General features: G+C 43.2%; 1 protein-coding gene across 3 annotated transcripts in view; it reads left to right on the forward strand.

Moving 5' to 3' along the window:
• slc7a11 (solute carrier family 7 member 11) overlaps nt 1–13,516 on the forward strand; it is a 52,651-nt gene extending 39,135 nt beyond the window's left edge. The window contains exons 10-12 of one of the 3 annotated variants that reach the window (XM_080900636.1): nt 2,893–3,042; nt 5,499–5,676; nt 11,408–13,504. In XM_080900636.1, coding sequence (XP_080756762.1) covers nt 2,893–3,042; nt 5,499–5,676; nt 11,408–11,463 — 384 coding nt within the window. In that variant the 3' untranslated portion in view covers nt 11,464–13,504. Of the gene's footprint in view, nt 1–2,892; nt 3,043–5,498; nt 5,677–11,407 lie in introns of all 3 variants that reach the window. The other 2 variants (XM_080900638.1, XM_080900637.1) reach the window with 2 other exon arrangements.
• The last annotated feature ends 408 nt before the right edge of the window (nt 13,517–13,924 follow it).

A 13,924-nucleotide genomic window follows, 5' to 3' on the forward strand; every position in this document is an offset into this window, starting at 1 on the left:
TGAAGCGGGGGGAGAGCAATCCTGCAGCAGCGTTCTGCTGTACGGATCACTCTCTGGAGAGCTTTTTGGTCCTTCACACAGCTGTTCCCAAACCACGATGTCATGTTCTGTGTGAGGATGCTCTCCACAGCGCCTGTATAGAAAATCCTGAGGATCTTTGGAGAGACCCTGAACTTCCTCAGTTGTCGTGGGTGATACAGGCGCTGCCTAGCCTTTTTGGTCTGGACCTGAATGTGGGCAGCCCATGTCAGGTCTGAGGAGATGTGGACACCAAGATACTTGAAGGACTGCACCCTCTCCACTGGAGCTCCATTGATGATAATGGGCTTGTAGTCTCTGTGCTGACCCCTTCTGAAGTCCACCACCAGCTCCTTGGTCTTGCTGACGTTCAGCTGGAGGTGGTTGTCCTGGCACCACGATGCCAGATTCTTCACTTCATCCATGTAGGCCGCCTCATCGTTGTTGGAGATGGCACCCAACACCACTGTGTCGTCAGCAAACTTCACAATGGTGTTGGAGCCATGGGTGGCCACACAGTCTGAAGTGTAGAGGGAGTAGAGCAGTGGCGAGAGGACACATCCCTGAGGTGCTCCTGTGTTGATGGTGATGCTGTTGGAGAAGCACCTGCCCACCCTCACCACCTGAGTTCTGCCAGTGAGGAAGTCCAACACCCATGCACACAGACGGCTGTTAAGTCCCAGATCCCTCAGCTTTGTGAACAGTCTGCAGGGCACTATTGTGTTAAACGCTGAACTGTAATCAACAAACAGCATTCTCACATAGTTACCCTGTTTCTTGTCCACGTGGCTGAGAGTGGTGTGTAGGACGTGGGTGATGGCATCCTCTGTGGATCTGTTGGATCTGTAGGCGAACTGCAGTGGATCTGTGGTGTCTGGGATGGAGGAGGAGATGATGTTCTTCAGCAGCCTCTCAAACACCTTCATTACTACCGAGGTCAGTGCAACTGGCCGGTAATCGTTCAGGGATGAGGGTTTGCTGTTCTTGGGCACAGGGATGATGGTGGATCTTTTGAAGCATGTGGGGACCACAGACTTCGCCAGGGACTCGTTGAAGATGTAAGTGAACACACTTGCTAGCTGGTCAGCACAGCAGCGCAGCAGACGGCCGGTGATGCCGTCTGGCCCCGCTGCTTTCCTTGTGTTCACTCTCCTCAGTGCCGCTCGGACGTCATGCTCCGCGATGCTGGTCACCGGGCTCTCGCTGATGACGTCACTGTCCTCGGTAGTCAGGCGGTAGATAGCATTAGCCGCCTGGCTAACCTCGAAACGGGCGTAGAACTGATTCAGCTCGTTGGTGAATGCAGAGTTGGTGTTGATCGGCGCAGTGTCCTTGGCTTTGTAGTCCGTAATGGTGCGTAGTCCGTGCCACATACTCCGTGTGTCGCCCTGGTGGAAGCGGGACTCCACACGTTCCCGGTACCTGCGTTTGGCATCTCTCACCGCGCGCCGCACGCCGTATGAGGCCGCTTTGTAGGCGCTCATATCGCCAGTGGCGAGACCCGCGTTGTAGGAGGCGGTCCTGGCGTTTACTGCAGTGCGGATCAATCTGTCCATCCACGGTTTCTGGTTTGGGAATGTGGTGACTCTGGCAGTGGGGATAATCTCCTCCGCTAGCATATTGACGAAGCATACTGCTACTTCCGTAAACTCGTTGATGTCGACTGCGCATACTCTGAACATGTCCCAGTCTACGTCGTTGAGTGCGTCCTGTAGCGTAGCTTCTGATTGGGCAGTCCACCGTTTTACCTCCCTCTTGGTCACGTCTTCCCTCCGTATGCTTTGTTTATACTGGGGAATGAGGAAGATGGCGTTGTGGTCAGACTTGGGTGGAGGAGGGGTGTCAGGAATCTCACAGGAGGCCACAGTGCCATGTGGAGAGAGGCTGGCACAGTCGTGTGGCTCTGGGTTCCAGGCAGACTACAGGTGAGGTTGTGGGGGTGGGAGCAGACACTGTGATGTCGAATCTATTGAAAAACAGATTCAACTCGTTAGCTCTATTCTCACTTCCCTCAGCTCCCCTGCTGTTGGTTGGCCTGAATCCAGTGATGGTCTTCATGCCCCTCCACACTTCTCTCATGCTGTTCTGCTGGAGTCTCCACTCCAGCTTCTTCCTGTAATTGTCCTTAACCTCTCTGATCTTGTCCTTTAGTAACACCTGGACCTTCCTCACCTCTTTATTGCCCCCTCTGAAAGCCCTCTTCTTGTTGTTGAGGAGGGCTTTGATGTCCTTAGTCACCCACGGCTTGTTATTTGGGTAACAATGAACAGTCTGAGCTGGAACAATGGAGTCGGTGCAGAAAGTTATGTAGTCTGTAATACACTCAGTAAGCCCATTGATGTCCTCGGCGTGAGGCTCACAGAGTGTTTCCCAGTCGGTCACCTCGAAACAGTTCCTCTAAGGCCGCCGACAGGTCTCGCACGCCACAGCTGCTCTATCACGTGACGCATACTGCTTCGACGTGCTAAGGTTATGAGCTGGGCTACACTATGTCGCAAGTTTTGTGAGGTGCTTTTGAAATATTTAATGGATCGGATTACATTTTTTATTTCTCTACAATATCTGATCCAGTAATTTAGGTCAGTATCAGACCGATACTGATACGTAATATCAGATCGGTCCATCTTTAATCCATACCAGAGGGTATTGCATGGCAATCCAGAATGCTGCGACAGCCATTTTGTTTCAAGGCTCCTATCACTGACCCTGGATCCAGTAAAACAGCCTGTGAAGAAGGAACCAAAGATTTCAAGTTTTATTCATCAGTCCATAAAACCTACTGTAAATCCACACTGTAAATACACAGTCTTGACTGATGGAAATACAACCGTCTTGTATGTGTGTGTGTATTTGGATGTGTATGTGAATATACAGTACCCTATGACCATGCTCCAGCTGTTAGTTGGAGACATCTACAGTCTGTTGAACTTCATGAGCTTCCTGCGATGGCTGTTCATCGGTGTGGTGGTGCTGGGTTTGATCTACCTCCGATACACAAAGCCGGACCTCCCCCGCCCTTTTAAAGTCAGTATTTCCACACCACTATGCAGCTATATCTGAACTTTGCAGTATTAACAGTTATATATGCAATTAACCTTTTATGCATCCAGATACAGTGCCGTGTAAAAGTATTTGCCCCGTTTCTGATTTCTTAGTGTTTCCTACATTTGTAACACTTATGTTTCAGATCATCAAACAAATTGCATTTTATATTTTAAAAGTAATTGTCCCCTAAACCTAATCACTGGTTGTGACACCCTTCACAGCAAGAACTACCACCAAGTGTTTGTGTTGTCATGCTAAAGCTTCACAGTTTTCTCAGTCCTGACTTTGACAAGGCTGCTCCAAAGCCTTCATTTATTAATTTATTTTTGAGCCATTCAGGGGTGGACTTGCTGGTGTGTTTTGGATCATTGACCCACTGCATCATTCAAGTGTGACTGCTGAACATTCTCCTTCAGGATTTTCTGGTAGACAGCAGAATTCACCGTTTGATCAATCATGGCAAGTTGTTCAGCTCTTAAAGCTGCCCCAGACCACCCCACTACCACTATCATGTTTGACTGTTAGTATGATGTAGGGCTGGGTATCGTCACAGATTTCTAGAATCGATTCAATTCCGATTCACAAGGTCCCGAATCGATTCGATCCACGATTCGATTTAATTCGATTCGATTCAATTCGATTTGAATCTGGGAAATTTTGACAGTCAGAAATATTATAATTCAGATCAGTACATTTACATATTTTTGTATCTATAAAAAGGAAGCTGACACACGCAAGACTTTATCAAAGGTGTGAGCATCACAGCTGATGCCTTTGTGTCAAAGTAGCTGAGGATAAAACACAGAAAAACATGAAGGCGATTTTCCTGGACTAGATTTTATAAAAATATTCTGCAGTACATCAAAAACGAAAGAAAACCATTAATCAGCACATGAACATTACCTCTGAAGTTACAGCGGTTTTATTAGAGACACGGCGTTTTGCATTTTGCATAATTTTAAAAAGTTTACATTTGTTCAGTGTTGAACAGCAGAAATGAGGTTTTCTTTTCGGAAGAATGTAAAAGGGAAAAAAACAGCAGCTGACAGCCTGTAAACAACAGTAGACTTGTGCGTAACAAGCAAGCGAATAATGAAGAAAGGGAAACTGTTCTTGAAGTACAGAGAGAGAGGGAGAGAGAGAGAGAGAGAGAGAGAGAGAGAGAGGGAGAGAGCGAGAGAGGGAGAGAGAGAGGGAGAGAGGGAGAGAGAGCTGCGCATCGCGATGGAAGCAAAACAGCGAAAGTCAGAGTGAATTCATGACGATGTTTATGTGAAGTGTAGTTTGGATCTTCTTTTGCTCCTGGTTCGGTCAATATTGTTTGGAGAGAGATAAAACTAACAGCTTTAGAATCAGCGCATAAAGGGCATGAACACAAAGCGCGGACCCACCGACAGATCAGAATCAGCCAGCTGTCGGCTTTCAGCCCCGACTGTGAGAAAGGCGACATCTAACTGATTCTGATCCGCCGGTTGCGCTGTGTGTTTAAGTCTTTGTGCAGAATCCGTGTTCCTGCTCTCATTTACTGTCTTAACTGTTTGGTGGTTGTTGAAAGTTTGTGAGATTTCACCAGAGATTCTGGCATTTCGGGCAAAATAAATTTATATTAAAAAATCGATTCAGGATTTTAATGAATCGATTTTACGTTATCCAAGCCAGAATCGATTTTAATCGATAAATTGATTATAAAAACCCACCCCTAGTATGATGCGCTTTGTATGCAATGGTGTTACACCAGATGTAACCAGGACTCAAACCTTCCAAAAAGGTTCAGCTTTCGTCTTGTCAGACAACAGAATCTTTTCCCCAAAATCTTGGGGCTGAGTTGGTACTAGTGGAAAACCATTTCCCAGACTGATAAGTGTCACTGAGTTTGTTCCTTAGCTCTGATGTGTTGGCCTTCACATCTAGTACTGAATTTCCCGGAGGAACCCACCCAAAGGATTAATAAAGTTTCATCTAATCGAATCTATTAGCCTACTTTACTTTGTCAGACAGGTTCTAATTACGTGATTTCTTGATTCAGCAGGTGTGACAATAATCAGGACTGGGTCTAGTAATGAAAATTCACTCAAATTTAATTGTGGTTAATAATTACAGTTAATTCATGATTTACCAAAGAGTGCAATGACTTTTTCACAAAGGGTCAAATAGGTTTTGCCCTGAATAAATAAAATCATTGTTTAAGAGCTGCATTTTGTATTTACTCAGAATATCTTATTTTAATAACGAAGTTTGTGTCATGATTTAAAACATGAAATTGTGACATAAATACTAAGGAACTGTGAAGGGGACAAATACTTTTTTCACAGCACTGTAGCTCTTACATTTTCCTCTGAAATTTTAAACAAAACATTCAATCAGTTCTGCAAAATCCTGACTTTTCACCATCTTTGTGTGTACAGTATATAATTTCACTGTTGATTTGTCCGCAGGTTCCACTGTTTTTTCCGGTGGTGTTTTGCATCACATGTTTCTTCATGGTCTTCCTGTCTCTGTACTCGGACCCTGTTAACACAGGAATTGGATTTGCCATTTCCCTCACTGGCATCCCTGCATACTACATCTTTATTTACTTCAACCACAGACCAAAGTGGCTTCAGAGGACTTTAGGTAACACATCATTAAGTTACTGATGGGTCACTTGATTAAGCTGCAAACATGAAATTAATAAAGCACTATTTGTCAATTATTTATTTAATAATGGAAGTGATCTGTAGTGTAGTAGTAAATTCACCTGTGATGGAAAAGATCCCCAGTTTGGTGGGGAGGAAGCACAAATTCCTAGGAGTGTTATCATCCACTGTAAGAATCTGTCAGATAAAACATGTGCATTAATCCACAGTGCCACCCCCCTGTGAAAAATATCGACCACCCAAAAGAAGTTTTTCTTTTTCCTCATTTAATTCTGAAGTAATTCATCAAGGTCTCAAATACATATTTCATGGTTCAGATTGAAGTGAATGTAATTTTTGCATTTCATTTTTAAAATCAAGGTTCTTGAGTCTGGCGAGATACTGGAGAGGCACAAAATCAAACTCGAGTGTGAAAGTTTGGACAGTCTTTCATTACTTTTTGGGGTGCCGTGTCATCTAGTGATGGGATTTCCGGCTCCTTTTAGAGAACCGGCCCTTTCGGCTCGGCTCACTAAAAAGAGCCGGCTCTTTCGGCTCCGAACCGGCTCTTCAGGTTGTTTTGTGCTTTAATTAATTTATTATTAACAACAATACAAAATTATGCACAAAAGGAAATACTAATGTAAAAAAAAAAAGTGGATTCATTTACATATGTTTATATATAAATATATATGGTGGCCCCTAGAGACAAAACACGTACAAACTCCAAAACACATTTCTAGCGTTAACTGAACTTCAAAACAGAATTACCAAGATCACTTAAATTACACAATTGAAAGCATGTGTGTATTTATACACAAGCACTCACATATATTCAAATAATTTAAAAAAATGTTCACTTACCTGCTACTACCACACACCAAATCCGGTCGTTTGTACTTCCTGGCTTGTGTAGCCACGAGGTAACAAAAGCTCAACACTGCGCCCTAGCATCCTGGAGCACTTCTGTTGTTGTTTTGTGCGTGCTTCGGAGTTTTTACGTGTTTTGGAGTTTTCACGTGTTTTGGAGTTTTCACGTGTTTTGGAGTTTTTACGTGTTTTGAAGTTTGTACGTGCTTTGTCTGTAGGGGCCACCGTAAATATACTTTTATTTATTCACTCCACATAAAATGTAATAAATAAATCATATAATACAAAAACCAACTATTCACATTTCAACTTTTAACTGTTTAAATTTTCAGCTTTTTCCTTTTACAAATTTAAAGTGAAACAACACAAAACACTACAAACCACAACACAATTAAATATAAATTAAAATACGAAAACAAAAAGAAGATGCATATTCTCTGTCATATGGACCTGCATGAATAAACTTTCTGAATCCTTTATCATCTGCAACTGAAAATAGTTGTGGATGATTGCTATACCTTTCTAATGTGACGTTGTTGTCCCTGGCTCTCTCTCTCCCTCCCGCTCTGTTCCTGTGCTACTGACTAACTACCGCCCCTCCCCCTCTGCCCAGCGTAAAGCACAAGGCTCGCGTGCGGAGTGAAGCGAAAAAAGTGCGAGAGAGAGGGTGAGAGAAAGAAAAAAAAACCCCCCACTGCTCGCGATAAGGAGCCGGCTCGCGTCGTTCACGTCAAAGATCCGGCTATAAGAGCCATTTCGTTCGCGACCGACATATCACTAATGTCCTCTGCTGGGGTTGGTCTTTGTTGGTTGGTTGAGTTTTATCAAGTCCATTGATCTACTGAAAAAGTTGGTTATTGAAAAGGACGACCGGTTATTTACAAGAAGTGTTATTGAACTGGATCCAGTGTTACTCTCCTGGTGTGATGCTTCTGTCTTGAGCTGAAACTTTTTCTTCAACTTGAAGAGACCTCCAGCACTACAGACTCAGGAAATAAAAACTGTAAGGAAGCGCAAAACTCAAGGTCAAGAAAGACACAGTAAAGGATAGAGTACAAATAAATATGCACAATGTGTGTTTCCGTATCTGTAAGAAAAACAAACATACATATCAGAATCAGAATACTTTATTAATCCCTAAGGAAATGATGTGGGTTACAGTGTCTCCAGTACAGTAACAGAAAGAGACTAGACTATTTAACAATACAATATGTTACAGATTTAAGAAAAAGCACAATATATACAAATCACTCAATAATTATATAATAAATATCAAGGATTGACAGAGGCGATTATAAATAAATATCAATAATATTGACAGCAACATTACTGAGTTGAAAAGAGCATGTGAAAAAGGATGTTACTATTGCAGTGTTTACAAGTGTGTTAGATGGAGGAGTTGTACAGGGGGATGGCTACAGGCAGGAATGATTTCCTGTGTCGTTCAGTGGTGCTTTTTGGTAATCTCAGTCTCTCACTGAGTGTGCTCCTGTGGCTAGCCAGCACGTCATGGAGTGGGTGGGAGGTATTGTCCAACATTGTCTTTAACTTGGACAACATCTGCCTCTCAGACACCACCTTGAGGGAGTCCAGCTCCATCCCCACAAAATTACTGGCCTTGCAGGTCAGTTTATTGAGTCTGTTGGCATCTGTGACCCTCAACCTGCTGCCCCAGCATGCAACAGCATAGAGGACAGCACTGGTAACAGCAGACTCATAAAAAATCATGATCATTGACAGATGTTGAAGGACCTCATCCGCCTCAGAAAATAGAGATGACTCTGGCCTTTCCTGTAGAGTGCAGTGTTGTTTTTAATCCAGTCCAGTTTATTGTCTTTGCCTACTCCAAGGTATTTATAGTCCTCCACAATGTCCATGTTGACCCCCTTGTTAAAACAGGGGTCACGGTTTTCCTGGGCCTCATAAAATCCACAATTAATTCCTTGGTCTTTGCCACGTTGAGCTGCAGATGATTCTGCTTGCACCACGTGACAAAGGAGTCGCCCACATCACCCCTGCTGCAAAGTCATCAGAAAACTTCTGAAGATGGAGGTCTCTGTGCAGTGGCTGAAGTCTGTGGTGTAGAGGGTGAAGAGGAAGGGGGAGAGGACAGTCCCTTGTGGTGCCCCTGTGTTGCTGATTACCTTGTCAGACACACACTGTGGAAGATGCACATATTGTGGTCTTATTGTTTGATAATAAACAATCCAGGACAACAGAGAAGCACCTGCATCACTGTTTGCTCATCACCCAGGAGGCTCAGTCTGATGGTGTTGAAAGCACTGGAAAAGTCAACAAACAAGACCCTCACAGTGCTCGCTGGTCCAGATGGGTGTAGACACGATCGAGCAGGCAGATGATGGCATCCTCAGTTCCGAGGCAGGGCTGGTAAGCAAACTGAAGGGGATCCAGATGTGGTCTGACTATGGGTTGAAGCTAGTCCAGGATGTGTCATTCCAGGGTCTTCATGACCATACAAAACATATAAAACCTGGAGCACTATAATTGGAAAGTGCACAGGTACATTAATCAACAAGCTTCTTGTGGTGTGTGTGTGAGTGTGAGACAGAAAAAGAGAAAGAGTGTCAAGTGTGAGTATGTACGTGTGTGTCTTTGTCATGAAATGTAGTTAAAAATGAGGGGGGGGGGGGAGCCACAATAACACCCCCCAGGAACCAGAGGCGAGATGGATCTGGGAGAACCTTCCCATCCACAGCCCCCAGGATTATTAAAGACCCAAGACTATGCCTGTGCACCCATCCCAGCAGGAGCAGGAAGGCCCTAAATGTGGTGCCCATGGCCAAGGGGTGAGAGTCGAGGAGAGAAACAGAGGAGACAGGTAGCTGACCCCTCTAGAGACAGGCTACCCCGGTGCAAGCCAAGATCAGGGTTCTACGGCTCCAGGTGCCCAAGAACTGACTGGATCTAAGACCACCAAGGGAGTGGGTCAACAACCACACGAGAACCAACAAGTACTACATCACAGTAGGGGGGTAGCTGTCCCAGGTGGGGAGCGGTGGGGAGGGTGAACCCTCCATCATTTATCTGGACTCTCATACCATGAGAAGCAAAGTTCTCTAGAAGAAAGTTGGAATACTTGGCCTGAATGCCAAGCATCATGTCTGAAGGAAACCGGGAACTGTTCATGACCTGGGCAGTACTATCCCTGAAGTTAAACATGGTGGTGGCAGCATCATGTTGTGGGAAAGTTTTTCAGCAACAGGAACTGGGAGACTTGTAAGGGTTGAGGGAAAGATTAATACAATGTGCAAACACATCCTTGATGATAACCTGCTAAAGAAAGCTCTTGCCAATGAACTGGCAGCCCAGCCAATTCCAGTTTCCAACAATGGCGGCAGCTATTTAGTGTTAGTATTACTCTTATTACTCTTTCTGGGTCACAAAATAAAGTTTTAACATATTTTTAGGCAAGAGTGTGGGTGTGTAAACTTCAAATATCTGCTCGGTCTATCAAGATATCGCATATTTGCAAAAGTGCTCCGATGTTTTCGGAGACGTCTGTTACCCACCAGCTTGATAGCTAGCCGGGGCGATAACAGCGTAGTCCCTGCACACCGTTTTCAAACCACCCGCGGTCTTTCACAACTCAGGTTAAACATTATATATAAGTCACTTAGATAACTTAAAAATGTTATTATTTGGCTTCTTTCAGTGTTTTAATTTTTCGTGAGAAAATTGGTTTGGCTGAGATTAAAGATTTCGTTTTCACACAGCTGAAGAAACGTCAAACAGAAAACTGATTAAATAGAAGTGTGAGATGATCGAGAATGTACTCCAGTGTCCTGTTATATTTTAGATAGAAAGGAGCAGACGGCCGAGTTTATTAAACTCCACCGAGACAGCTGGTGACGCAAAACTGAAGGCTAGATCGTCTAATTTCACAGCCTCGCAATTCCGGCCTACCCGGCCTTCGGAGGACTCGGCCCACGTAGACCGCAAAGGCCGGGTCCTCAGGAGTATGCAGCCTACGAATTTGGAAACCCCGACGCGTCTGTTAAGCTAATTCCGTCAGACAGACCGCTCGTCAGATGCTGCAAAGCGGTTCAGAGACAGGAGTGCTCTCTGCTCTTCAGGACTCTTTTGAGTACAAAAATTCACCTTCCAACAGGACAATGACCCTAAGAACACGCCTAAGAAAACAAAGCAGTGGCTTTGGGACCACCCTGTGAGTGTCTTTGAGTGGCCCGGCCAGACCTGAACTGAACATTTCAGGAGAGATCTGTCAATGGATGAAGCTAAACATCTAAAATCTGTAATAGGAGGACTTTTTGACATTTTTCTGTCTTTTTTCTTATGTTGCAAATCATATTTAACATCATTAATCAAGTTTTGGCCTACTGCAGCATATTTTCAAATGGGTTATATACTAGACATAAAAAAATAGACTACGAAAAAATTCTTTCATATTTTTCTGTGTTCCGTCCTTAGTTTTTTGACATAGTGGTATCTGCTGTGATACTTACACCTCACAAGTCTCACAAGTGTTAGCTTTATCTTGGGTGGTGGTGGTTTACAGAAGCCCCTGGGAGTTAAAAGGTATTTCAAGGGGCTGAACCCAACTCCTGACAAACAACTCAACTTCAGCTCACCCCCCCCCCCCCCCCAACAGCTCTCCATCCAGTTGCCAGATGGAGAACTGTAATTTATCACTCCAGAGAACACATCTTCATTGCTTTAGAGAGCTAATTGTATCTGCTTTGTATAATGTGCTGATTTCCAATTGTTGCACTGTTATCAATGATTTTTATGAAACAATCACCTTTCATTTGTGTTTTAACTGCAATCTTGTTAGGCTGTTATCTTGATGGAGCTTTACACGATTTTGTTTGTGTCATCAGATTCCTTCAACCGAACCTTGCAGATCATCCTGGAGGTTGTCCCAGCTGACCAATGACAGCACACAAGCATTACAGCACCAGCACAATCGGATAAATGCAGATGTTTTTAAACTGAAATTCAAAGTTATTTTATTTTTACTTATTTGTCACTGATCTTTGGGAACATTGTGATTATTTATGTAAAAGGAGAAGAAATGTTGCCTTTTGCTTTGTACAACCTATACATTATACATAAATGATACTATTGTGTGTTTAATATGTTTCAAAGCATTTAACGATTTGCCTTGAATGCTCATGTTATCAACATTTCAGTAAATAGGAACATTTGCAAACATAGAACACATTGAACATGTAAGGCCCACCCACCTGCCCAACCAGACGTGTTGTTTACAAGGACAGCCAATCAGAAGGTGAAGAAAAAGAGTTTTTTTCAGCAAAGAATAATGCATTGTGGCCCAATTTATAATAAATAAGAATTGTTTTAAACTGGGAATCATGCATAGCTACTTTAGAGTAACATATTTTCTTCTGTGACTGCTTAGAGTTTAAAGGCGATTTACAGTATTATGCTTATTTCTTGCTCTCTAAGCTTATTTAGGTACCATGGGACAATAGTCTGTAATGAGTGATTTTATTATCGATGTGTTATAGTTATTTAAGATAAGAGTTTTTGATCAGTAGGTTTTTTTTCATTGTTTGACCTTTTACATATAACGCAGTTGTTTGGTCATCAGTATTGTTACCTCTTAGAAAAATATTAATGTAACACAGCAGACTGAATGATTTTTTTTTTAATATATGCTTTCAGCTTATGAAGCAGAAAAATCATTCCCCCAACTTTTTGCTGTGGATACTGACAGCATGTCCACTGCTAATAACTCTGACCCTGTTGCACCATAATAAAATGAATGCACAGTTCTCATTCTTCTCACCACCTGACATGGACCCCTCAGCTTGTTACACCAATGGCAGACTCTCAACTCCAGCTGAAGCTCAGAAATGAACTTATTACAGCTGAATTTAAATCATTCAGCTACAAATTCAAACCACGGACTAATGGGGAGGATAAAATTGATTTTCTCCCTACAGTGCAGGGCTTTGTAGGAAACCTGGGGTCTGCATTTATTGGCTGTTTTTGACACAAACCACCAAACCAAAATGTTATTGGGAACCTTGCAGGCCATTCGTGGAAGTATGGATTGACCATTTGATCCATCCATAACAAACACAACTAGAGGATCGTGGATGTCCAGTGACAAAATAAAGTTCTGGGCATATTCAATATTAGGTGGGTTTTAACGTTGTAGCTGATTGGGTTCAGCCTTAACATCTGGACCTTTGCCATTTGACTCCATCATTTCATTACTTCTCTGACTTTATGTATATCTCTGCTCCCCCGGCACTCCATTCACATTTCCCATTCAGACTGCATCAGCACTTCCCTCTGCCTGCATCAGGAATGAAGGGGCTTGGCTCTGTGTGACCTGGTGTTATAATCTTATTTCAAGAGGTGACTGTGTGTGTGCATGTCTGTGTGTGTGCGTGCGTGCGTGTGTGTGTTTGTGTGCGTGCGTGTGTGTAGACTGCAGATGTGGCTGCTCTGAGTCCCCTGGGTGGGATTTGCAGGTAATCTGTCTGTGTAACTGCTACCCTGTGGCACCCTGCATCCCCTTTAAGCTCTGTGTCCTGTAAATGGAGGGCTTTTACTACTGATGAGAGGAGGGCAGCATAGAGACAAAATGCCCGGGAGCTTTCACTTTAGCTGTGAAACATTAAAAAAATCTGGCTTAAACTAAGCTAACACCAGCCTTTGTGTTGGCTAGGAGCAGCTAGATTTGGATACAGTGCAGGCATTTGGACAATTACAGAAATACTAATGCTCCAGGAGCTACCTGTGCTCCAGCTTGAGTGTTAGTTTAACAATTAAATGGGTTTAAGATTCAGATGTAATGAACACCATGAAAGTAACCCAGTCTCATAATACCTGTGACATATTATGAGAGAGGGTTACCTCTGCACCACCACGTGCTGCTGTTATACAGAGACACAAAAAAGGAAAATATGATTTTACGCTCATGAGAACAAATGTTATGGTAATGAACTTTTCTTACAGTATTATAGTGTGCTCAATATTATACATGCTACATATTGGGTGATAGTGTTTTGCTAAATCCTTCCAGGACTTAAATAGATTTTAAGTTACCTAATAAATAAAGTTCTTTTCAACACAGTATGGCTTTGCTCAGATGTACTTACATCTGTGTATTGTATTTGATTACTGTGGTTTCAATGGAAGCCTAACTTTGGCCTTCAGTTTTTTGCAGGGCGTGATCCAGTCAAACATACAGTAAGTAAAGATAGTTCCCCAGCATAGTTCTCTGTGAAGAACTATGCTGGTTTTACATGTCATGGTGTGTTTAGCATTAAAACCCTACTCCCTGGTAGGGTCAGCCATGGCAAACTGGTCCTGGGTGAGAGACCAGACAAAGAGTGATTCAAAATTTAGCGGGCCTTAGT

The sequence above is a fragment of the Rhamphochromis sp. 'chilingali' genome, assembly GCF_963969265.1.
Source record: "Rhamphochromis sp. 'chilingali' genome assembly, chromosome: 13".
Lineage (NCBI taxonomy): Eukaryota > Metazoa > Chordata > Actinopteri > Cichliformes > Cichlidae > Rhamphochromis > Rhamphochromis sp. 'chilingali'.